At 39.8% G+C, this 25,765-nt stretch overlaps 4 protein-coding genes and 1 long non-coding RNA gene across 5 annotated transcripts in view; 1 reads left to right on the top strand and 4 right to left on the bottom strand.

Moving 5' to 3' along the window:
• Positions 1 to 52: 52 nt before the first annotated feature.
• On the bottom strand, positions 53 to 5,716 carry rrm2b (ribonucleotide reductase M2 b). Its single transcript, XM_069176644.1, has 9 exons — positions 5,523 to 5,716; positions 3,837 to 3,998; positions 3,492 to 3,608; positions 3,000 to 3,133; positions 2,150 to 2,244; positions 1,909 to 2,042; positions 1,556 to 1,660; positions 988 to 1,101; positions 53 to 685 (listed from the first exon to the last, which is right to left on the bottom strand). Exons 1-9 carry the CDS (start codon positions 5,568 to 5,570, stop codon positions 533 to 535), a joined length of 1,062 nt encoding a protein of 353 aa, XP_069032745.1. The 5' UTR covers positions 5,571 to 5,716; the 3' UTR covers positions 53 to 532.
• Positions 1,656 to 2,823, top strand: LOC138214824 (uncharacterized). The gene is made up of 2 exons (XR_011179651.1): positions 1,656 to 1,751; positions 1,836 to 2,823. It is a non-coding gene; the product is annotated as an uncharacterized lncRNA (long non-coding RNA).
• Positions 5,717 to 6,273: 557 nt separating the features above from the next.
• On the bottom strand, positions 6,274 to 8,750 carry LOC138214521 (nuclear transport factor 2-like). The gene is made up of 5 exons (XM_069176220.1): positions 8,669 to 8,750; positions 7,437 to 7,557; positions 7,195 to 7,266; positions 6,831 to 6,929; positions 6,274 to 6,568 (listed from the first exon to the last, which is right to left on the bottom strand). Exons 2-5 carry the CDS (start codon positions 7,539 to 7,541, stop codon positions 6,452 to 6,454), a joined length of 393 nt encoding a protein of 130 aa, XP_069032321.1. The 5' UTR covers positions 7,542 to 7,557; positions 8,669 to 8,750; the 3' UTR covers positions 6,274 to 6,451.
• Positions 8,751 to 10,835: 2,085 nt separating this feature from the next.
• bloc1s4 (biogenesis of lysosomal organelles complex-1, subunit 4, cappuccino) lies at positions 10,836 to 15,745 on the bottom strand. The gene is made up of 5 exons (XM_069176722.1): positions 15,401 to 15,745; positions 13,499 to 13,570; positions 13,289 to 13,390; positions 12,785 to 12,919; positions 10,836 to 12,573 (listed from the first exon to the last, which is right to left on the bottom strand). The coding sequence occupies exons 1-5, from the start codon at positions 15,710 to 15,712 to the stop codon at positions 12,475 to 12,477; spliced, it is 720 nt and encodes a 239-aa protein (XP_069032823.1). The 5' UTR covers positions 15,713 to 15,745; the 3' UTR covers positions 10,836 to 12,474.
• A 1,646-nt stretch (positions 15,746 to 17,391) lies between these two features.
• The window catches only part of pard6gb (par-6 family cell polarity regulator gamma b), a 33,619-nt gene continuing 25,245 nt past the window's right edge, over positions 17,392 to 25,765 (bottom strand). Inside the window, exon 3 of the mRNA XM_069176828.1 lies at positions 17,392 to 19,433. Coding sequence (XP_069032929.1) covers positions 18,337 to 19,433 — 1,097 coding nt within the window. The 3' untranslated portion in view covers positions 17,392 to 18,336. The remainder of the gene's footprint in view (positions 19,434 to 25,765) is intronic.

The raw sequence follows: 25,765 nt of genomic DNA, 5'->3' as shown, positions 1-25,765 counted from the left end.
GCTATATGACCATAACTGATCACAAATACTATTTTCATCACATTAAAGAAACTTGTTTTAATTTTACACGACATTTTATTTTACATTAAAATGACAAAACTTAAGACAATTGACCTTTCAAACCAACACCCAAGACGGCAAACTAAATAGTCCAGATATTAAACATCTGTAAATGCCTAATGAGGTGCAGAATAATCCCTGCTATCTTCTCACTCAGTATTTATGTGTAATCAAAACTCAAGCCACATACCTTGTTGTAGTATGTCAGCATCAAAACTGTAACCAACCAGGGCTTGAACGCCCCACTTTAGCTTATGATCTGTAAATGTACTATTATCATTTATTTTTTTTCACCATATTCCATTTATAAACTCTACCGGCCCGCAAATAACTCATCTCTAATAGAAACAAGTTATGAGTACAGCTTTAGTTTTGTCATATAAGACTTTAGGGTGTTAGTTTTTTTTGTAACAGCTTGAACAAAAATAAATATGTGAAATAATGAGAAATATAAAACAGAACGTTGTCTGTTTCAGAAGTCTGCATCCAGTGTGAATTCACAGTCCATCCTGCTCGACATAACTCCGAATCTCTGATACTCTCCTACTCGTTTTTCAAAGAAGTTGGTTTTGCCCTCTAACGAGATGGACTCCATGAAGTCGAATGGATTTTCAGCTTTGTACACCTTGGATTAAAGAAAAGTGAGAAGACGAAAAAAATAAGGAGGAAAATAGGGTTATTTACACCAAATACACATTTCATACACATTTCACACACATTTCAAACAATACAAATGTACAATGTTCACATTTTAATGTTATATAAATATAATATATTAATTAAATGATATACAAAGCATATATCATTACAGTCAACGGCTCATGCCCCGCTTCAACATTACAGGTGGCGCAGTATAAAACAAGTCGGATGAGAAATGACCATTTGGCTTTGATTACTCATACTTTACGATCATTTGAATAAAATTACCTTGTCCAGTCCGAGATCAGCGAAAAGCCGGTCAGCCACAAACTCGATGTACTGCTTCATGAGACAACGGTTGATTCCAATGAGATCAACTGGCAGGGCCTCTGTTAAAAACTCCTGCAACATCAGACAGCGTGAGTACATGTATTCATAGAACTTGTATGACCAATCAAGATTTTGTTCTTTCAGAATAGAAAAGAAACTCTGGCTGCACCGTGTGTGAAACTCTGGAGAGCTCTTCTGAAATTCTAAAGGAAGGCTTTTGATTTGAAAACGCAGCATTCAGCCAAACAAAGGTGGAGCTTCATCCCTCATCCACTCTCTCAGTGACAGAATGAGGGTTTCTGGAGCTCCATTGGTCCAAGCAAGAATAATAGACTCTTAAGCTACTATTAATCTGTTCCAATACAAGTCAATTTAGATAAAGTAAACAGCATAAAACAAGCAGACATATAATGTACGTTACAACAATAATTAAGAGTAGTTGGGGTTGGGTATATTCCCACCAACACTAGCTAACCTAAAAATGTCCCTTTGAAGGATTAATAAAGTATCTATCTATCTAACTAACCTGCTCAATGCTAACAGCTTTGGTGATGATGTCCTTGACTCTGTCCTCTGACGGCTTTCTCACCAGGTAGCTGTACAGCAGGCAGGCAAAGGTGCAATGCAGACCCTGGGGAATACAACAGAACACATGTCAGAACTGATGATACAAAGACGGAGATCAACCTAGGGAGCAACATAGCTACTCTGACGACAGCAAGGTGTGTATGGAAGAGTTCAAGTAAAGACAGTAAAACAGTATTGAAAGCCTCCCCAAGTGTTTTTTGTTTTGTTTTGTTTTGCAGCTGCGCTCACAGCTAAGGCGTGTGCGTTCAACACATCAGGCCACATGTCTTGTCGTATGTGAACTCATCTCACCTCGTCCCTGCTGATCAGCTCATTGGAGTATGTAAGGCCAGGCATTAGGCCTCTCTTCTTGAGCCAGTAGATGGCAGCAAATGAACCAGAGAAGAAGATGCCCTCCACAGCTGCAAAAGCCACAATTCGCTCCGCTGTGGACACAAAAGTCAAAACTGCTATTAATTCAATGTAAATGGGGAGTTAATCAATGCCAGAGTTGTAATCATGTATGATGTTTTGAATGTCACGTCTTCCTCACCAAATGAGGATTTGCTGTCATTTATCCACTTTAGGGCCCAGTCTGCTTTTCGTTTCACACACGGCATGGTCTGAGTGGCGTTAAACAAATAGTCCCTAAAACATATACAGTCCACAGTAATTGGTTAGAAACCGTTAAACATGACTAATTTAAACATACACAACAAAGACAGCGCCTATGAAAATCCTTTGGTATTTTTAATGTTTAACTAACAGACAATAACTAATTACACTGGAACAGTTTTTCTTAGACATAAAAAACAGACACAGTTTACTTTTAAAGCAATAAGATGCATGCATATAAAACAGCTAAACAATAAGTCCAAACACTTTTATAGGCATTGTAAACAGCCTGTTGATGTATGAAGTTGTTATCTTTCTAGTAAGTAGGCACATCAAAGCTGCTGCAGTTGGGAATGCAACGGAAAATACCGCAGTGCTGTCGAGTGCTAAACAGGTGCAGATATTATCGTTTGTTTTGAGTCTTCAGAAAATTAGATGAACTGTAAGAATTTGTCTGTTCATGGTTATGGACTTGTTTACAATGGCACTAAATCTGAGACGTTTACCATCTAAACATTACAATGCAGTAAAGCAACTTTTCATACTGAATCAGTGGAGTGCAAGTATGTTCCTGCATATTGTTTTTTCCCCCAATTACAGTGTTTATTACTCTGCTGTTGTTCATTAAGCCTCAAAATATATCAAACAGCCGTGTCTCACACTATAGTAGCATTCGCATCCATGCTTTCATACGTCATAGAAAAGTACAATGAAAAAAAACAAAAAAACAATTTGGCCTGAAACCTGTTGTTCGTTAGAGTTAGACAAAGCCGTCAGGAGTGACTGACCTCTCCTTCAGGTCTCTGATGTAGGTGTTGATGAGCATACTGTACATCTCTGAGTGAATCGTTTCTATGAGTATCTGGAAGCTGTAGAAGGAGCGTGCCTCGGGGACCTGCACCTCCTGGCTGAACCTCTGCACCTGTTGGATAAAACACAAAGACACAATGGTTTCCGGTGTGTGACACTCAAAATAGTTGAGCCACACTGAATAAACAATGTATCAGTCAAGGTTTCATTCACGACCATGCAGACAAACACATCAAGTATGGTGATCGGTACGGTTATTTTCAAAGAAGTACATTTGGGTAGTGTCAACAAACATTTACGGCTTTGGAAGATAACAAATTTGAGCTCATAAACTTCTCATTTGGCTGCCCATACATTAAATGGGCTTGCTCTAAATTTACAAACACTTGTGGAAGTGTTGCACCTCGCTCTCTCATACCAGCTACGAGACACATTTGATCACTGAGCGACATCCCTCTGACCCCTCTCACCAGGTTCTCGTTGACGATACCATCACTGGCAGCAAAGAATGCCAGGACATGAGAGATAAAGTGTTTTTCTTCAGGCTTCAAACTGTCCCAGTGTACCAAGTCTTTGGATAGATCGACCTGAAAGAAACAACATCAACAGTACACCAGTCTCTTAGATTGATCAGGCTATTCCAGTGATGTCACGCTGTGGTGGAAAATCCATTAGATTTATACATGTATATGTTTACATTGAATGGACTCTGAATGGAATAACTGCAAAATGGATGTGGTCACTGTGGGCTTTCAAATGATTGTATTTATTACCCTTCAAGTCAGTCCCTGAAATACTGAAAGTGCAACACCCACCTCCTCCACCGTCCAGAACGAGGCTTGCGCCTGCTTGTACATCTTCCAGATGTCCGGGTACTGGATGGGGAAGATGACAAACCGTCTGGAGTTCTCTCGGAGCAAAGGTTCTTCAACCGTTTCGGAACCATTTTGGCACTTTGCATCTTTTTCCATGACGTTCTGCAATGAGCCAGAGCCACATTTAATAAGAGGTTACTGGAGAGTTACTATGTACATTTACCGGAGTACTGTACTCGAGTACAATTTTGAGGTACTTGTATTTTACTTGAGTATTTCCATTCGATACTCCTTTATACTTTCATTCCACTATATTTTGGAGGGAAATATCACACTTTCTACTCCTCTATCAGACAGCTTTAGTAAATTTTCAGATGAAGATTAGACACAATAAATAATATAACATGCTTAAAAAAAAAAAAAAAAAAAAAAAAGATTATTGTGAAAGATTAAACGAGTGGTTTCCAGCCTTTTTTTCTTCTGATGTTTTACAAAAATCTGTGTGTAGTTGGGGTCACGTTTCAGATGTCTATAAATTGTTAACAGGTCCACCAAATAGGGATTTTTTTTTTTTTTTTTTTTTTTTTTCCGTCTCAACTTCTCACATGGTCTCACTTCAATACATATTCAAATGATCCAAAATCCTACCAACAATCAAAGATTTGAAGAAAAAGTCCAAAACTGAAAACAGATTTGTGGATCAGAGCTTTGTTTTTTCTTCTTTCCTCTCCCACTGTGACTAAAATGTATCTGCTATCTCTGTATATAAAACTGGATATGATTACATTACATTACATTTCATTTAGCTGGTGCTTTGATCCAAAGCGACTTACAATAAGTACATTTCAACCATGAGGGTACAAAACCCAGAACAACAGGAATCAAGAAAATACAATTTCTTCAAGAAAGCCAAACTACAAAGTGCTATCAGTAAGTGCCATTTTAAGTGCTACTAAATATGATGTAGTTCAAACTAGCTGCAGCAGCTACAAGCAAACTAATGCTTCAGTGATAATAAAATAATGATGTAATGATCTGACAATATATCAGTTAGAGGGATGAGACCAGTACCTAAATACTTTAACTACATTTTGCTGCTAACACTTAATACTTTACCAGTAGGATTTTTTTCATGCATGTAATCTAGTGTTTTTACTTGACTGTATTTGTACTTTTACTACAATTAAGGATATGCATACTTGATCCAGCACTGCATTTAGTTTGGTGTCAGTTTTTGGCCTCTGGTAGACGGTTACACGGATTACCTCTTTAATTACGAAACAGGTCACGGAGCATGCGCATTTGGTCTTAACACGAACATTACAAAACATGTTCACTGCGTGTTTATCTTTTTTAATGTCCTAACATTACCACAAGTATCTCGTTACTTTCCATCAAAGGTTTGGATGTTTCAGCTGTATTTCCTGGTCGGTTGTTGTTTTCGACAAGGCCATGAACCGTCAACTAACACGTGCTGACAAGGATCATTTTTACAATTCTGCCTTTAACATGAAATATTCAGTATTTCACGTTGATTTTTTTTTTTTTTTTACAAGCGGGGCTAGGATTCAACAATGTCAATGTATCAGCTAACATTAACTCAGCAAAAAAATCTTAACAAACGTCACCCCCCCCCCCCCCCCCCCCCCCCACCATGCACACTGACTGCGGTAGCTCGCTGCTTACCGACTCTTTGTGATGATCAGATCGCCGACTTTTCTTCATCAGATCCATTTCCTTACGGGATAGTCTTTTGCCGTCGGTGTCCTACGGAGGACTAAGTCCTTCTAGCTACCTTCTCCTCTGTCTCTGAGCCATAACCTCATTGTTGTGCATGCAGCTGTTCGACCATTTAAACCAACACCCACACGGAGGGGATGCAGCGCCCCCTAGCGGTCATGCATACACAGGACACGAGATGTTATAAAACCACTGGTTATATACAGGGTGTTAATATTAGTGTGCAGGTTATGATTAGATTTTTGGAGTATCCTGGTTATATTGTTGCACACGTAAAATATTTGTATCACGCCTTTAAGAAACCTGGAGATGCCACCTGGAGCACTGGGATAGTGTTACAAATACCTGAACAATTCTTTGCTGGTAAAAAAAAAAAAAAAAAAAAAGTATCTGATGTGAGAAATGAAGGCACAGCTACACAGATTATAAAAACCTGAATACTGTAATGATCATGTATACAGAGTTTCTCATACTCTGTGTATGATCAAAGCCAGGATGAAACACAAAATCAGCATGTGAAGTTTTGTGCATTTAAACGCAATCATAGTACTGTGACAGAAGTTCTGATGAAATGATGAAGACTCTTTGCTGTAACCTCCTCACTTCACTGGCACAATCGTACTGCCAAGGGGGAAAATGAGTAAAAACTCCACGATATAGGTATAAGGTAGACGAAACGAAGACAGGAACAGTCGTTTCCGGTGATATATTTATTAATTTGATTGGAATGTTATTTGTTATCTTTCTTACTAATCACATGGTTGTTGATATGCGGCAAACAATGGAGGAATTTTACACACAATTCCCTGTTTTCAAAGATGGCACCACAATATGAATTCAGAGCTGGATGTCATCATGCCCACAAATCCAGCTCGTTACACTGGTATGTTGTGTATCCCCAAGCGAAACACGTCATTTGTGCAGGACCAAGCAGAGTTTTGGATCTTCAGCATAAACACTTGATGGAAGGCCATTGGTGGGTCATCGTCGACCTGTTGCAGAAACAGTTTTGGAAATATTTGAGAGAGCACAACCATGAAAGAAACAATTGTAATATCAGCAGAAATGCACATTAGTCACACATTTGCCAAAAATCTTGCTTTAAAAAAAAAAAAAAAAAGGGAAATTAGCAATTAGATGGACCACGTGTACAGGAAGGGCACTGAGTCAGGTAAGCCTGCATTAAAAAGCAAATACTAGCTGGTTGTATGACTGTGGATCAGGTGCACACGAAAGGGAAATTCACAAGCTTACCTGTAACTGTCCAAACACCATGATGAGGATACAACTATCTATTGTCGGCTGGAAGTCTTGTTCTGTGATAATGTGCTTAATACGCTTGAAAGGCAGGTTCTGTGAATTGGAAACAATATTTTTTATAGGAATGTAATAGCAACATCTAACAGACATAATGGCAGTTGTGCTGCGAGAGAAAACATTACAGGGGTTGTTCAATGCAAGGTCACAAAATACGATCTACTCAATAAGAGCACAAATACAGACACTTAAAGGCAGAATTGACACAAAAAAAGAGACTTAAACTGGAAGCCTACATTTTGGACAGTTTTAACCAACCAAAGATAAAAAAAAATAAATGAAAAAAAAAAAAGATACGTACTGCTAGTTTGTTAGTGATGGCTTCTCTCCCCTGAAAAGGTGATCCTTCCCATGTCAAACAGGCATCACCAGACTGGGAAAAGAAAAAAAAGTTTTTACATCGTATGCATGCACGTAATCATTTCTACCGTGCATCACAGCATTACAACAGCGTGATCAAATCTGGTTAGCAGCAAGTGTCAGTGTTGCCAAATGTTGATCTCGTAAACAGGCAGTTAGTAAAAGGACACTGGACAAGCTTACATAGAGGTTACCAAGCTCCCCTCGGTTGGTGTTGTCAAACTGGTTGTAGTATTCCTGGACAAAGCCCTCTCCAATTTTTTGCCATATTTCTTTCTCGCCAGCCATGTGTAATGCTTTGGATCTATTTAAAAAAAAAAGAAAAAAAAGAAAAGAGAGAGGCTGTTAGTTAAGAAACAGAGCTAATCAGTTAAATGCATAATAGTTATTTTAACTTTCTTTGACTAGATTTGTCTGGCCATTGTTGAATCTTAATGAATGTAAAAATAATAAAAAAAAAAAAAGCCAATTAACAGGAGCAATTGCAAGCTATTTCCAAGTCTATTCTGCTGTGGGTTACTTCATTAAACATCCTCATGACGTCTCACTTGACTCTACATTTAGGACATTTTGCACAGGCGGGACTATTGTGTGATTTCTGAATTAAAACACAAGACACACACACACACAAACAAATCAATATAAAAACGTAGGATATTTTTGAACGCAAGCCTCCTGGTATTACACCAAAAACCTGCGACTCATCAGACTCTTGAGATCTGCCGCTTTGGTGAGGCCGATGGGAGGGTTAGGCACGGGAGAGAGACCCGACATGATAAAAAAAAAAAAAGGACAGGGACACGAGGACAGGTTTCAGTGCAACACCGGTCAGTGGGAGACTTAAAAAAAATAATAAAAAAAAAAAAACTTGTAGCACACCGATTGAAAAAGCGCTCTTTTTTGCGGACACAATCAAAGAGGTGAAAAACTTGAGTCGACCGGGTATTTTGAAGGTGCACGGTTAGAAAAACAAAAATGTGAAGAGTTTCTTGTAACATGTCCGTCGGTTACAATAACAAGAGATTTCAGCGACAACAAGTGAGGCGCTGTTTCCTGAAATGTTTAAAAACTTTTAGCTAACGGCACCCAAACCGAGGTCGTGACGAAGAGACTCGCGACTCCGGGAAACTAAATGACCGCCGAGCCATTTGTCCGGCTTTTAAAAAAAAAAGTCGGCGAGCGTTAAATCAACACTGAACCCGAGCTGTATTTTCTGTTCATCGCCGCCATTAGATAACCAAATAACGTAACGGGGGTGCTTATGGTGTTACTCTACAAGACTGGCGTTTCTCGGAACCGCTTTTCACCAATTTGTCTCAAGTTATCTTTGCTCTACTCGACTCGGTAAACGCGTGGGGAGAAACGACCGTCTTTAATAGGCGTTTGGCTAATAAAGTTAGTAAGTTTTTGCTTACTTTTTTTTTTTTTTCAACTGTAGGTAAACCAGCGTGGAGACAACTCAAATCGAGGCTGATGGAGTTCCCGCTTCCTCTACGCTGACTAATTTATGACGTCATTCCAAGCCGACCAACGAGGGTCGCCCGTTGGTAACTTTGCCCTGCTCCGAGCCTGTCAGGTGCTCTTCCTCCGCGACTGTTTTCAGGTCCATTACTCGGAATAACAAAGTACTCAAGACTACAACGTGAAAATACTGCACTACAAGTAAAACGTCTACTTTCACAACCACGCTTAAGTAAAAGAACGCGCAATTTACTTTGAATACACACTTTGCAGTCAAAGTTCACTGTTAGTGTTTTACTATTGTATATGATTGTTACTGTGGCATTATACTGCTGTAGTTATTCAAAGCTGAAATAATTTACATTTTTCTTTATATATTATCGGGTAGTTTAATCTCCAGGAATGTGTTATATTCTATAAAATCCTCACATGCTGCTAACAGTGCTGCCCTTTGAGAAACATTCATCTGTAAAGGTTCAACATGCGCAGAAAAACAGTCCTATTTTTTAACTTTGTACTTATACCTTTTGATCTAAGAGGGTTTTTAAATGGTTTATTTCGCTTTAGAAGTAAAGGAACTTTCTCAACCGGTAAAGAAACATTTGATCCTTCAATTGATCGGTCATTCAAATCCAACATCTTCAACTTTGGAGATACATGATTTTCACTGGACAGAAAGGGTATGAAACTTGCTTTCTGAAAAGTAACCAGTAACTAAAGCTGTCATACAAATGTACAAAAATACATATATCTGAATTTGGACTTAAGTACAGTATTTGATTAAATGTTTTTAGTTATGTAACAGACTGTCTTATGTTTACTACGTAGTTTGCAGTATAAATGAAATGTCCCCTCGGGGTTGCCGTAGAGGCCGAGGAAAAGTGGTTTGTGAGGAACTTCCGCCTCTGTTCTTGTGCATTAGGAATAATAAAGCGAGAACTCGTGGGCCGAACCTTGAGTATCCGATTATTACTTTGTTATAAGTGCCCGGTTAAGTGAACCCAGGACGCTCGGTTAAAGTTTCTTTTCACCACTGCCAGTCACCTCCAAACACCTTCATGCGTCCAGCACTACCTGAAAAACTGAACTCGGGGCAGTAAATTACAAATCGGAAAAAAAAGCATTCGACTTCATGCCTTGAAGTGATGCATGCTGGACTTACAACAATGCATGATGGTTAGAAATTTTGTCTGACTTTAGCCGGCGCTGCAAAACGTCACGACGTCACATGATATTAAAACCTCGCGGGAGTGAGGCGGATGCAGTTTTGTGAATCAGGCGCTGCAGCTGCTCTTTTCCGGGTGCACCGGGTCAGAACCTCCTCTGTGAAGACACTCTGTCCTGATTTTTAACTTTCATCGACACGTATGACGTCATGTAGACCTTCAGAGCAGTCTTCTCCTGTAATTATCTTTCCTAATTTATTGATCTGCTCCTTCTGTATAGATCAGGTTTTACATCTGGACACAGACACATCCAGAAAAAAAAAAAGCTGTAAAAAGAGGTTGTTTCTACTAAACATACTTAGATTTAATTTACACTGATGTAAACTGTGTCTGGTCTGTACATTTTAGAGAGCAACATATATGGATGAATAAACAGTGTCAGCGCATCAGTCTGAAATATTGAGGTTTTCACTGATACTCTTAGAATACAAACGACAGAACAGGTTTTTCACAGAGTTATGTGAACAAGCTGCTGCTGAGACAGAGCTGGACAGATTTTGATGTGTTGGCATGTTGCTTATTGCTGATGAAATATTTCATGGTACAAACAGACAGGCAGGTAAGATGATCTATGTTGTTGTAAGTTTCTGTTGTAAGGACCTCGCTGTGTTCAGAGCCCCGACATGGCTTATGTTGTTATTTGGAGCTATATATTAATAATAGAAATAAGCTTCAGTAAAAATGAAAGGCAAACACTGCAAGATCAGCCATTGTTGTCAATTTAAGCACACTACCTGAAGTAGAAAGGGTGTAGAATCAGAAAGCAGGATAGTATAGATCAATCAGAAAGCAGGATAGTATAGATCAATCAGAAAGCAGGATAGTATAGATCAATCAGAAAGCAGGATAGAATGGACCAATCAGACAGTGGATAAAATAGACCAATCGGAGGAGAGAAACTGCGGCCGCCTCATTTCTGCCAGGTTTTAATATCTGACAAACGCACCCAAGGTGTCCGACTTGACAGGCGCAGTTGAAGATAGACTGTAGGTAAAAAACACATAGACTGCATAGAAAGAAAAGAAATAGTAATAGGACCTACAAAGACAAATGTTTTCATATCAGTCATTCTGCACTAATGTAATACACAGAGCTGTCTCGCTATTTGTCTGCATCCGCACAGAAAATAGTAACTCCATCAAACTGCAGGACTTGGCACCAGACAGCAGAAAATCTTCATTTAGAGTTGGAGAAAAAAAATACATGTTTCATAGAAAACATTTTGACTTGTCACAAATAATAAAAATAACACTGCCCTGCAAACATTTGCAGATCGTTATTCAGCAGACATATGAGGGGCGACTTTCTGCAATTGTTGGTTAGTGAATGACCAGACACATAGCCTTTTTTTTTTTTTAACATAAAATCCCTCTTTTGTTACAATCCCTCCACCGCAATTCAACAGGGAAACGTGTGGAGAAACTAAAGGGAATTTTAAAATGAAAACACTGAAGCCTCAAACTGGCTCTAGTAGAAATGGATATGTTTCAGCGTTCATGAGTGCCTGACTAAAGACAGACCTGAAAAAGACATACCTGAAGAAGTAAAGTAAAAAAAAAAACAAGTGAACCAAATTAAATAATAACAACAATAGCAATACATTTGTATTTTGTTTACCACATGACATGTGACAAAGAACTTGTGTCAAATAATTTTTAATGATTATTTTTTTGAATACCAAAACTGACATGTAAATGAAACATCTTTAACAACTATTTTGGCAAATAATCAATCATAGCTGTGATCATTATTGACTAAACTTTGTTGGAAGGGTAAGGCCCACATCACATCACCTCTAAGGTACAGCTTCATCCCTGGCACCAAATTTTTGTTCATTACATCGTTAAGTTTGTGAAACTAAACTCATCTACTGAATAGTGTGCTTATCTCTTTTCAAGGGTCAAATATGTATTCCCATGTCAGTGATACCACCATAGCCAGAAACTTAAGGCTGGAACTAAAGTGAATATTTTGAGATGGAAGACATTAAATGCTTAACTGGATAAGGTCACTATTGCTTGGGGAGAGTGATGAGACATACAGAAATGCAGATCAGTTCATAACAGCGTGCAAGTCTTTACAAAACACAAACTACAGGATTATAATTTATAAAAAAAAAGATGGGTAATTCTTTATGTATTGTATCTAAGGATCTTTATAGCAACTCCTGTTGTACCTTCTTTAGTGTCCTATTGGCAAGTGGGATGAATCTGTCCTCCAGACTTGTGTCAAATCTAACATCTGATATTGTTTTCTTCACAATTTGTGAAATAAAGACCCATCTAGGCACTTTTAAAATCATTTTGCTATAGTTCAGTGCTTGCTAGTGCCAGGAGAAGGACACCCAAAAAAATGCAGAACGTCTTCACCCTCGTGAGTTCCAGTGACTTGTTCAGAAAGGCTACTATTGCTTTGTTGAGGCCACCGTACCAACAGATCCTCTCGCAATGGATGGCAGTAAAAGTTGTTTGTACCATTTCACCCAACAGGCCTCTGAGGTTAGAACCAAGTGTTGTTTCAAATGTTCTGGTGTGTCACTGCTCTGGCTGTGATGTGAAAAAATCATCTGCCCGGAACACGCTGGGGACCTCTTGATGCTGTTGTGATGCTGGTCTTCTAGGGCTGCCTGGTTTCTGTGAGCGAAGGGACACGAAATGAACTTAGTTTTCCAATGACACTGCATGAGTGGAATTACAACTGATTTGCAGGATTTCAAATGATTTGTCGAAAAAGGGTCTCTGTTCAATCCTGCAGCACAAATACAAAACTCATTGTTTTTTTTCATCCATCGGTACGAATAAAGCAAAAATGACAACGAAAAAAAGTGCACAAGTGGGCCCTTACGTTTAAAAAGCCGGGGACACTCATTGTGCGGAGGATCTTCTTGAAAGCTCCCGGTATTGTTCCAAGTTCTCCCTCTGCCTGCGCGACCTGCTCCTCCATTGCATTGACATTGGCTCCCACCATCTTTACAAAGGCCTGCAGGCAGGCAGAGAAAAGAGTGAACAAGTTGTTGTTACAAAAAAGGAAAGAAAAAATATACAGAAGAACATCCTGACAAATGTACCATGATGTCCCTTTACATGAGGAAATAGACCTCATACCTCACCAAAACATAGATTTACGAAAACAGGAAATGTTTATTCTTTATTAGTTAATTATGAATAAAAACACTGCACACAAATCCTGTTTATGTCACGCCACATCTCATGTTACATTCAATTCAGAATTTTTGCTAATGTTGCTTGCAGTTGGCCTAAACCACACGACGTCTTTCACTGGATCAAATGTGCATTATAAAAACAATGAATTCATATTTTTTTATAAAGCACTTCATGGTTCACTTACCTCTAACTTATCAATTCTTCTGTATATTTGTCTCATTTCATCAGACTTCTGCTGGATTTGAGGTAGGTTTTCATTCACTATCTGGGAGGTATCATTACGGATCTGGAGACGAAACACAAAAGAACGCAAGAACGAGACAATTTATGCATATAATTCAAATGATTAGATATAGGATAAGCCTTTATAGCTAAATAACTTGACTTAGCTTACCATATCGAGCATACCAACAAACTCGTCTACTCTTGTCAGCATTTCTTCCAAGCTTTTCTCCAAGCACAAGATCTGGAGAAGAAACGAATACATACCAAAATGACTGTAAAATGTCACACGCATACAAACTCCATGGAAAATAAAGCTACTGATAACATGTCAAATAAACTAAAATAATCTCAAACTTATGTGACAGTTTCTGTGCTTCAAACAAAGTGTGTGAGGGATAATCCCAGGGTCCAAACACAGGGGCCTTTGTCTTCCTACGGGGCCGGCTGGCTCACTCAGCTCCTCTATAAATTGTCTGGTATCACGCACATCCACTTAACGTCAACTCAGGAATGACAGTGAAGCTGGTTAGTCAGACATCCTAAGTAAAACTTCCTGTCCATGGCTACAAATATAGAAAACTGTTGAAGATGAAGATAAGTAACAACTTTTGGAGTTGTCTGAATCTGGGGGCTCAGACACAGTTTATTTTTTATTTTTATATGTTAGAATGAGTTTTACTTGTTACTTGTACATTGTGAGCCAGAAAACAGGTGTGGACTGATGATGCGGATGACTTTTGACTTTGAAAAGCAATACAGACTTAGTTTGTACTTCAACAACAGTTATTTGCAACTTAACTTGAGACTGAATCAGCCTTCACAAAGCAAAGAGAGGCATTAAAAATACAGCGCGTGACTTATAATAGTAATCTGTTGATAATTTTCTCGATTAATTGACAAGCGTCTTTACAAATGTCAGAAAATGGTAGAAAATGTCGACCAGTGTGAAGCTTAAAATATCTTGTTGTTTTACGGAACAACAGTCCACAGCCAAAAGATATTCACTTCATTATCATGGAGGACTAAGGGAACCAGAAAATAAACACATTTAAGATGCTGGAATCAAGAGAATTTGAACATTTCTTTCACTAACAAATAATTAGTAGGTTATCAAAACAGTTGGGTGATTAATTTTCTGCCTATCAACTCATCATTTAATCATCTAATCATTGGCGCTCTACTTGTAAATGCTCCACAGGAATAACACGCTTGGACACACCTTGTTATTTTACTCTGAAATATTACAAAGTCTATTCTAAATACAATATGGATGGTGGACTTCAGTATGGCTCAACTTCCAAAAACACAGCCACACAAGACGTGATGGAGGTGTTTCCCCAGTCTGAGTAGTGCTCCTCATGATTAAGTTTACATGTAACATTTGTGGAACACATTTTTTTGAATTTTCTACAATGATTTGATTTGATTTTTTTTTGATTTTATACACTTTATTAATCCCCGAGGGGAAATTTCTTCACTACAGCAGGTAGCAGCAATGGTTAAAAAAAAAAAAAAAAAAAAGTTTAAACGTGATTGTAAAGTGTACATAAAAAGGGGAAAGGGTACAATAATGGCTTTTTTTTTTAAATTTTTTTTAAAGTTGACAAACTTTGGGATTTGTAATTGACTTGCTGGACTTCACTTAGGACTTCAGAGTTAAAGTGTCAGCAGCAAACTGCAGGTGTTTTAATGGTGAAACCCAGTGACGGAAAACAACAACAACAACAACAACAACAACAACAACAACAACAACCATTTCACTGCCTCAATGTTGCTTAGCAACCAATTTACCTGCACTCGGTTAAAGTAACGTAACGGTGAAAATACAAAGAGAAGTTACCGACTGGTTGAGAACAAATAAGCAGTTTATCCACTTCATTTGGAGGTCAAACTCCAAGCGGACCACCTGAAATAATCTCCAGGAAATCTGTGACTGGGTGAGTGCGAGATTTCACTCCCGTAAATAGTACAGACACCTCATCAACAACAACAACAAAAGCTAACGTCAACAGAGCTGGTCGGTCCGTGCAGTTCCTGTTTTACACGAGTCTCGGGGGAGAACAGCACAAACCTCTTCTCCGGCTGTCGCCCTGATGTAGGAGGAGTAGTTGAGGGCGGTGTGTCTCAGGACCTCATCGTCCCGCTCTGGGTCGCGCTGCTCGGTTGACCCGGGCTCCCCTGCTTCGTCGAGACTCGGGCTTTGAGGAATAGCTGCTGCTCCGAAGCTGGGGCTCTGCGACAAGGTGCCGCTGCTGAGGATCTCGCTCACCATGGACAAGCTGCTCGCGCTTTGAGACACGATGCCGCTGTCTCGGCTTATCTCAGCGCTGGACTCCTCCAGGGGAGACAGCAGGCCCACCCTGTCAATCCGATGATGGTCCATCTCGCCTCTTTCTCTGAGCTACTGCCGTGTTTTGCTTTGTCAACTGACTGGGATCACGTGGGTTGCACAGCGGACGGTAGCTCTGAAGGGTCAAAACCTGTCGCAACCGCACAACTAGCCTTTTAAACTTCACGGTTTCTCTCTCCTTGGCCCCACTGACTGGAAATCGTCGCGTATAAACACGTACAAATGAATAGAGAGTAAAAACGAAATACATTTTGCGAAACAATAAGCATGTAAAACACAGAAAGATGGTCGCAAACACTGATTTAAAGCAACAATATTATGTTGTTTTTTGTTTTGTTTTTTAAAGATACTACTGTAACAGTTGTTAATGAAAGGGTTAAAAAGAGATCCAATTAATATGCACGTAATCTGCATATAAAAAAAAGATATGTCTGATAATGATAATAATTTATTAATATCATGATTAAAAAGGTTGGCTTCCTCTTGCAATGCAAGTCAATATTTTCACATTTCAAGACATGTCATTGCAATCTCGGCCAGCAGATGGCAGCCAGAATTACTGAATGACAATGGATTTCAGTGCTCCAATGCAGAGGCATAAACTCCATGTGGTTAAAAAGATTTATTATACCTCCCAACAGTCAAAATATGTAGTTATTATTGTTGTATAATATATATAAGGAGTTTCTGTCAAATTAGTTTATTTGGAGAGGAGATGTAGCAGTAAATTCCCCTTGATACAATTGATATAGTATATAATGATATACATTTGGAAAAGATGCCATAAAAGAAACATAAAGGTGGTATTAAAGTGGCAACCCCTTGTATATTTAGCCCAACAAAATGTGAATTTCTTCATTTTATTTTTCATTGATCTTTAACAAGACTGTCATCTTCTAATCAATTTACACTTGCATCCTAAATTATCATCTGAACATCTGTGTCGCATGTGAAGCATGTTGTACTTTCACACATTAGTGCTTCAAGTGTTATTAGCTTCTTAGTATTTCTTTCTGCAAGAACCTACTGCATGTGTCCTTTCTCTGCTGATAAAATGACACTGATAGCAAAGATTGATTGTGTGAGTCAGGATTTTAGGTCTCCCACTAAACCAACAATCTGTTTATTGGCGGCATAGTCTAGTTGGGTGTCAAGGATCTATTAGCTGTTTGAGCAGTGTGGCATCCTGAGTAAATGCCGCAGACAAACATTCATTAGCAGAGAGGTGAAAGAAGTTTGCTGCTGTTGGAGGACTGACACGCAGCATTGGCTGTAGTCAAAGCCAGATAAAGATAAAGACTAGTTGTGCCTGACTGAAGGAATTCAACCTTTATCTTCCCTTTGTGATGTCTACAGAAAATGATTTAGTGAAACTTGACCTTAATGTCTTACCCTTCCATTCAACCCTGCCTCCAACAGGCATCGGCTTGTCGCATTAGCCTGTAGATTTACATTACTGGAATGAGGTTGAAGTGACAGTGAAGTAGTCCGATAGCTTAATTACTTATAATCTTTGAGTGGTCCTTAGTGTTGTGTTACCGAGGGGAAAATATCTTAATTTGGCTTCAGTATAATAACAACTTCCAGACATTACCAATGAGAGCAAAGTCATACCCCTTATGCCATGTTTTATTTTTAGGAGTTTCTGGTTTATTGATACTGCTTCAGACTTCAGTCTTCAGACTATCAGCCATGACTCCAGAGTAGAGCTTCACACTTGTAGTTTTCAGGTGCCTATCCAAAAACCACCCCTTAAACAGGGTTATGAAGCTGAGCCCAACATGCATCTATTGTCTGTTTAGTAGCTACGACATTTTGGTGAAGCAAATTACTTTACAGCGAATTTATTGACCAACAACAGTGACTACGTGATTAAATTAGAGCTTTAAAATGTGATTGAACTACAACAAATATCAGACTTGAATTTGTCACTGAAACATTACCATCCACTCATTTCCATCTCACAAGTAGTCCAAGTTGTTTATGTCTGTTATTGATATCTTGCATGTTTAATAGTTGTGGATATGAACTGAGCAGGTAGAACAGACATACATTTAATTGACAGCTTTTAAAATTACACAATCCAATGCAATAACTGCTGAACCAAAACATCACATTTCCAGTTTGCATAATTGTGAGACAGAATAATTTATTGAAACAGATACAAGGATTTGATCACAATCATCAATGCATAAAAGACCTATTAAAAAAAACATTCTACACAGCATTTATCAGAATATAAGAAATATAGATTTACTCTTAAAAAACATCCACAAGCAACCCCAAGTTGGTCCCGGTAATAAGAATGAAAGGATCTTAATAAAAAAGTGGTCACTAAGAAACGATATCAGGCTGTAGGTACATTCAGAACTCTAGGATACAGTGGACTTGCCTAAAAACAGTTATTTGTTCTGATGCATATTACAAACATACAAATCTTTTTATGTAAGACAAAGAGGACTTTTAAAAATACAAGAAATATATACAATACATTTTCCTTGTTGGCAACTTTCTATTATCAATTATCTCATAAAAACAAACAGAAGTTACACAATTAGTATCTGGCAAAAAACACTCGCGCTCATATTCATCTGGTGTTCCAGTTTAGTCTCTGAGCAGCTGGGATGTTTGCGTGTCTGTGTACGTCTTTTTAAGTATTATAGAGTAATGACGGTGCCATCCTCCTCCACCCCTCCCCTGGGAAGTGCAAGACTGTGCCGTGGGTCCGTTTTCATTGAGCTGAGAATTTTGTGCAGACTGCCGTTGCTGTGGCGGAGGGCTGGGTTGCTGCTGTGATGCAGAGGCTGTACGTGGTGATGACTGTGTTGGGACTGTTGGTGTGGGGGGTGCTGAAGGTTCAGGTCTCTGTGGAGCTGGTAGCTAAGGCTGCTGTGTTGGTGGTGGTGGTGGTGTTGGTGGTGGTGGTGGTGGGACCCTCCATTGAGACTCGGCTGGGAGTGGAAGGAGGCAGTGGAAACTACCGATGATGGACGTGTGGGGGGGCTCGGTGGTGCCACCGGGCCTGAAGCCGCTGTCGGAGTCTGCTGGTGCGTGCGAGACACGCTGGATGCCAGAGAAGCATTCGACCTCTGAGATGGCCGCTTGAGGCTGCTCTCGATGACAATATCTGCCTCCTCGTCACTCTCCAGGTCGTCTTGGTAACCGTGCGCTCCAGAAGACGTCACCCCTGCCGAGGCCACCGACAAACTCGGGTATCCAGTTGACCCGCTGCTGTCAGACGACTGGCCTGAGCTGCCAGAGATCCTGCTGCTCCGGACCACGTTGTTGCGCTGGTTCACCGGCTTCACTGTCACGATGAGGTTGTGACTGTTGGCGATCATCATATCTGTCACCTGATCTAAAGACTTTCCCGTCACTTCAATGCCATTCACCTCCAGCACCTCGTCATTTACCGCCAACAGCCCGGTGCTCTCTGCCAACCCTCCGGGCACCAGGCGAGATATGAAGATACCCGGGACCTTCTCTAGGCCGTGAGGTGTCACCCGCACGCTGGTTCCATCTCGGATGTAAAAGCCCAGGGGTTTGTCTGAGCCGTATCGATACAGTCGGACACGGCGGTGAGATTCAGGTAGGATGTCCACATCGATGATGGAGGAGACAGGCCGGAAGTCCTGCGGCATGCCGATGCGGATGTGAGGACGCTTGCGGTTGACATCGTTGTTGCGCAGCGCGACCACTGCCTTCTTTTTACGAGTTATTGTGTTGGTGCCAAAGTTAGCATAGTCGACCTCTTCTGCAAAGAAAAAAAAAAGAGAGAGAGAGAAAGTAATAAATAAGAGGTTTCCTCCTTATTAATGTGCAGGCAACACAGGTTTAAAACTTTCTTTCTTTCATGTGTTTCGTCCTCTGTGTAAAAGCACCGAAAGGCACAACATGGATGAAAGAGGAAGATTTCTGTACTAGAAGTATGAAACCTGTACATGATCTCTGCAGTATTCACCACATCTTTAAATCAAACCACCTGCCTTACAAACTCAGTAACCTTTGTTCAGACTATGCACAGATGTGGTTGAAGCAATTTTTCCTGTGAAGGACAAGATAATTATTCATATAGTTTTCATTCCAGATGTGAAACAACGGTTTTGTTGCCTGAGAGCTGATTGAGTCTGTAAGTAGTCAAGAGTGAACATTTTTAGAAAGATGAATTCAAATTTAAGAAAAATTACACTTGAACATGTCAACTAGATTTACACACTGCTACTACTGACAAACTGAGTGTGTGTATAAAACTGCTGAGTTTGCAGAGCATGCCTGTGCCGACAGAGGTGACCCACCCTTCTGCTACCAGGCAGCAGCTGCAGAGATTCTCAGTTTGCATACCTGCCCCCAGATACACAGGCACATACATGTACTATCCTTCATACAAACGTAGAACTCGTGGCATCAAACAATGAAGTACTCATTAAAGTACTCGTATTCAAAATGACATACCCACTGCCACAGATGAACTTGGATAAACTAGAAGAATAAACATGACAGGATAAAGGCAGTCGTTACCAACTTTTAGATTGGGGCTGTTTTTGAGGGCGTTGCTTTAATTATGAAGGATATATTTGCAATGATGCAGCACAACTACAGTACTGTGCAGTATTAAACAAAACTAACATTGTTACATGAGCATTTGTAAAAAAAAAAAAAAAAAAAAAAAATTTAGTTCAAGAAAAGTCAGCCTTTTTATTTTATATTTCATACGGTTTAATTTAGATTTTTGACACTTGATGGGCATCGCCAGTTTAAACTTGTTTAAAAAGCCTATAATTCAAGATAAATATGCCTTTAATTTATTCATTTTTGTAGCTTTAGTTGCACTTTTCATGCAACTTTTTATGTTTATTTAATGTTTTTAACAGTGCTGTCCTATTTTTACATGAAAAAAATTTGAATGGCTTAAAAATGTCAAAATTTTGGGTCGAGACTTCATGATGAACGGAAAATGCAGCTCCTGAGGTCAGACTAGTTGAGAACCGCGGCTCTAGGGTGTCACGCTAAAAACTAAATGAGTGCATTCATTGAGTTGTGTTTCAGTTGAAGGACAGTGCGAGCTAGAGAGAAAAAAAAATTGCGCTCCATGGTGAATAAATAACTTGATAGCTCTCTAATCTTCCCTTCTCAGGCTGACAGGAAATCTGGACACAGTAAACCCTGATGTGACAGGAAGTGGTGTCCCCAGGCGGGAGCATCGGCTCCTGCACTTGCATGATGATGAGTCATGCTTGCCCTGCTGTTTGGGACACTTTGTTTTTTATCAAATTGCTGTGTATATTGGTGGTCTGTGCCTCAATGGGTGAGCGCACGGTAATTTTGGCCCCGTCTTTAAACAACGAAATAAATTTGGAGTCTCTGAGCAGAGCCAGCTGGCTAGCCGTCCCTCCAGCTCCCTATGCAGTGCTGACTCATCAGTGATATATGTTGTCTTCCCCCACCACCTCCTGCTCCCTGAGCAGAGTGTTGACAAAGCAAAGGCATATACTACAAAAGAAAAGAAAATGGATATAGAGGGTCTGTGTGCTCGCTGTCAGGTGAGAAGAGGCAGCGTGTGGACGTCGGCAGTTGACCGCAGCACACGTGGAATTGGCAAAGACTAAATTGTGGAAAATGAGAAACATGACAAAGTAGGAATGATAAATGAGTGGTAGTGAAACGGTAGATTGACGTGTCTTGGCTCAGCATAAAGAAATGTTGTCAAGTGCTCGGACTTGAGCCCAGCTGCTGTGCCAGAGGTGCCTGATAAAGAAATGCAACGGGGCTGCTTCAAAATGAGCTTTTTTTTAAATAATAATAAAAAATAAAAAAAATATTCCATTTATAGCAAAACCGTCTGATTATAATCAAGCTTAAAGTGCATGGTGTTCTTAGTTTTCTGAGCATGTTGTGGCAGAAGCTGATTTGATTGAATCCAGACAAGGCATTTGCTACAGGGCTGGAATTTCTGCCACAAGTGCAAGTCTCCCTGATCGGAACCATATTGTAGGGGATTGCAGCAGAGTCTCATTAAAGGTTTTTGGTGCAACACCCTGCTTCCACACCCTCACCTCGGTCTGAAACCAACGCCACACCACATAACTGGGGTGTGTGGTAGGAGGACAGATGATCTTTCAGTGAGAAATCCAATGTGTACAACTATAATTGTGCTTTCTGTGTGTAATATCTCACAGCTGTTCAGCAAAACCCCGTAAGACACATCTGTTGGTGTCGTTTGTTTTAAGAAACCTACAAATTCAGAGACATGGGGTGTGTCTGATCTATCCAGGGGCAATAGCTGAAGAGGAAAGTTTAGTTAAGATGAGCAGGAGTTTGGGGCACAGTGCTCATTACACTATTGTGTGCACAACCACAATCCACCAGGAAAACTACATTTTAAAAAGTCTGTGGTTAAAGTCTGCTCCAGTGACGTCTTCTATTTACAGCAGGGTTATTTCTCTCCTCCTTCCTCTAAATGCAACACCAGCCACTTGAGATCATACAGGCAAATCATCAGTATCAGCACAAAAGGAACATTTCTACAGATGTGATAAAATTGCACTTTAATTATAATTGAAAGAAAATGTTCAATGCCATAACTCCTTTGTGCGGGTGCGCACGCTGCACGACGTCATCAAGTCTCTAAGAAGCTATTTGTAATGATTGTCTCAGGGAAAGCATCATTCAAACATGTTTAAGGTAGGGATGAGCATTTTAAGCAAAAATACTTTTTTAATACTAATTACTATTCTGGCAACGAGATGACCATTATTCCAACTTACTATGTCTTGTGACAAAGCTAGCCATTGATTGTTGACCTGTAGATGGACCGTCTGCTCAGTACCTCGCTCTCAGAAGACTGTGCTCAGCTGAAGTATACTTATGTTATGCTGGCTTTACCTGGCAGACTACTTTTTGGTTATTTCACAGCATCACTTGTTTTACCCAAGACGGTAGTAATGTGTTCTTCTCCTCTTCTTTTTGTTGGCAGTTGGCAAACAGCTTTTAGTGGCATTACTGCCACCTTCTGGTGGTAAATGATTTGACTTTTCAGTTTTTAATGACTCTTTAAAAATACAAAAATCATGGCCTATCCCTAGTTTAAATAGAATGAAGCTTACCGTTTTGTTTGAAAGAAATCGTGATGTAAAAATAAATATGGCAAGCTTTACAGTGCAAGTTAATGTAGTTTTCTCATTATGCCCTGTGAATGTGTACACGTTGAAAAGCTTTTTTTTGTCTGCATCTTCCAGCGGGCCATCACAATAAGAGAAGGTTTAATAATATGTTAATTCCACAACAAGAGAGACTTGATGTTCTCTGCTATTAGGTTAGAAGGAATATATGTGTATATCGGTGTCAGTAACCGACCAAAAGAGTTGGAACATATCACCATTTCGGATATTGATTAAAAAGTCGTGTTCTAGGGCAAACCCAATGTAATCCAAGTGATGTAATCACACGTGTGCTAACTCTATAAGGATGGCTGTTTACCTCGCTAAAACGCCAATTACCTTTCTGGATAATTACCAAACATCAAGTACCGTCACATAGTTTTATGGAAGAAGGTGAGCCAAGTCAGTAAGAAAGAAGGCATTTAGACAACAACCAAAACAGCCGCAGGTGATGCAGATACACTGCTACTTGCTGCTCCCATTCTTTAAACCCTGACGTCATTTTATGCTCTGAAAAACAGAAATCCTATATATAGAACCTTTAAGCACACGATAGTCCAACAATTAATAAATAATGGAACAGCTGATTGACAGAAAACTAATTGGCATTCATTATTAACCAGTAAATTTAGAAAATAATCAATAGATTAAATGATGAAAATAATTGTGAGCTGCCTTCCATAACAAGTGTGGCTGGAGCATCAGGAGATTGCAGTATTTGGAGAGGCCAAACAAATTAAGATGTCAAGTCAGAGAAGCAGACTGTGTCTGCAAAACCCTGTCTGTCTAAGTGTGTCTGCAGGCCTCAGGTATTATATTCACAACCGGTGCATTAAGTAAACTATAAAGGGTTTTTCCATTGTAAAGGACTATAGTCTCTGCTACAGCAGTGCACCAGAAGAGAAGAGGAAGAAAAACAAAAAACACACTCCATAATAGAAATTGTGTATAATGGTGAACACAGTTTTTCTTTAAGAACTATTAAAGACTTTCAGATAAATGTAACTGCAGTCAAGGCTAATGCAAGAAAATTACCATCCTCTTTTAAATTATAGATGAAAAAAAAAAAGACTTTCCTAAACCAAACCGATCTCATAAAGGTCCATGATTACTTCAAAGAAATAAGGATGAACTATCAGGTGTCACAGCGTTCTAGTTCTGAACAAGTGTAGGACACACACACACACACACACACACACACACACACACGCACACACACACGCTCACACACACGCTCACACACACGCTCACACACACACACACACACGCTCACACACAAAGTGAGCATGTTCCAGCCAATCACACAATGGTTATTGTAACAACTCCTGACAAACCTAATCCCTGCTGCTACACTGAAGCATGATGGGTAAGCCAATGTGAACCCGTTGATCAAAGTGTCGGGTCACTGCCAGGCATCTGCAGGCTCAACAACACCTCAGAACTAAAGCCTATTAGAAGAACTTGATGTTTCAATTAGCTGTTACTCCTTATTTCCACACTGCAATTTACTATCAAGGATCATTTACTGATCACAGTGTGGAATGATATCAATTAAGGTGAAAAACAAATCGAGGAAGGCGTACTGTGTGTAGAGGCTGCATGAGCACAGCAGCTGTTTGCATTTACTCTAAACTTCACTTTGTTGTAAACTTCAAGGTCAGGGAATTCCACAAAAAAAAAAAATCCAGCCAGTTAATAGTGAGGCTAAATGCTGACAGAGATGGAAAAAACATTTTCAACAGCATCTGAGGTAAAGAGTATCAGTAAGGGGAATATGAGAGCTCTGGCACATCTTGGTGGATAAAGAAATATCTAAAACTGACAGTGGGATTTCAAAGTTGCTATGTTTTCTCCCCTTGTAAACCTAAATCCTTTCTTGTTCTATTGGCTGTATTTAGGGATACTGGACCTAAAACCCTGGGACGCCAGAAAACACCACCTAACGTGGCTCCAACACTTGCGAGGTCAGGGGACGAGGTCAGAGGTGAGAAGACCGCTTCTGGATGACTTCGACATTCTGCTCTGTGCTGAAGTGTGGCTGCCTGCTTGTCTGCACCCTCCGACACCGGAGGAATGTGGTGGTAAATGCAGTTGGCGATATCGCCGAACAGGTTGGAGCTCTGCATAACTTCTAGATCCAGGCTGCTTCGACCTAAAGCAACTAGCTATTACTAACTTGCAACGACACCGTTTAGATAATGTGATCTAGCACTATTTTGTAAATGTTTTTTTTTTTTTTTTTTTATGAGAACTACCCGAATCCTAAAGTTTTGTGTTGGGGGAAAAAAAAAAGACCAATGAGAAGCTAGTTCGCAAACTGGTTTCTGTCTGGTTCTCAGTTGCTATTAAACGTGTCATGCTGTTCTTAAGCTCGCATAAACAAGGAAAAAGAGGAAAAATAGTCTTTGTTCCACTGAACCCCACCTCTACTTGACGAAAGCTGTGAAAAGAAGGCATTTCTTTAAAGTTCTACTGCTTTTCCAGCGTCTCTCATAAAAACCAGGAATCCAACGAGTTTTATGATCAACCATTAGGACCTCTCGGCACACTTGTTCCTGGCAGGTCTTCTAACATTCGACCCAACTGTAAACAGAGAGTGAGGACGAAGCCAAAAAAACACACTTCCGTTCAGAGGCAGTCTTTCAAATCCTTTCTAAATTTTGTGTGCGATATAAAGTGAGCGATACGCAGGAATAAAAGGAGAGAATTAATCAACAGGGAATTTCTTTTGTGTGTGTGTGTGTAAACTACTCTGTAAGCACTAAAATGGTGGGCTGTTGTAGACAAACAGACGTTATCTCCTGTGGCTACACTTGAGTGAAAATGTAACAGCAGAGGCACCACAATCGCATAACAGAAGTTCAGACTAATGTTTTAAGAGGCGTTCGGGGCCAACGGCGTGCGTGAGATTTCACACGGGGCATTGTGA

Source organism: Embiotoca jacksoni, unplaced genomic scaffold, assembly GCF_022577435.1.
Source record: "Embiotoca jacksoni isolate LCO1_2020_lvr unplaced genomic scaffold, fEmbJac1.0.p SCAF_7, whole genome shotgun sequence".
Lineage (NCBI taxonomy): Eukaryota > Metazoa > Chordata > Actinopteri > Embiotocidae > Embiotoca > Embiotoca jacksoni.
This window is presented reverse-complemented; position numbering and strand designations above follow the sequence as displayed.

Coding starts and splice junctions, on each gene's coding strand:
- rrm2b (XM_069176644.1), bottom strand. CDS start 5,570: ATGGATCTGATGAAGAAAAGTCGGCGATCTGATCATCACAAAGAGTCG. Junction 3,999..5,522: donor CTGATCATCACAAAGAGTCG/GTAAGCAGCGAG, acceptor GGCTCATTGCAG/AACGTCATGGAAAAAGATGC. Junction 3,134..3,491: donor GTATCGTCAACGAGAACCTG/GTGAGAGGGGTC, acceptor TTTATCCAACAG/GTGCAGAGGTTCAGCCAGGA.
- LOC138214521 (XM_069176220.1), bottom strand. CDS start 7,541: ATGGCTGGCGAGAAAGAAATATGGCAAAAAATTGGAGAGGGCTTTGTC. Junction 7,267..7,436: donor GGGAGCTTGGTAACCTCTAT/GTAAGCTTGTCC, acceptor TTCTTTTCCCAG/TCTGGTGATGCCTGTTTGAC. Junction 6,930..7,194: donor CCATCACTAACAAACTAGCA/GTACGTATCTTT, acceptor TCCAATTCACAG/AACCTGCCTTTCAAGCGTAT.
- bloc1s4 (XM_069176722.1), bottom strand. CDS start 15,712: ATGGACCATCATCGGATTGACAGGGTGGGCCTGCTGTCTCCCCTGGAG. Junction 13,571..15,400: donor GGGCGACAGCCGGAGAAGAG/GTTTGTGCTGTT, acceptor TTTCTTCTCCAG/ATCTTGTGCTTGGAGAAAAG. Junction 13,391..13,498: donor TTGTTGGTATGCTCGATATG/GTAAGCTAAGTC, acceptor TTTCGTCTCCAG/ATCCGTAATGATACCTCCCA.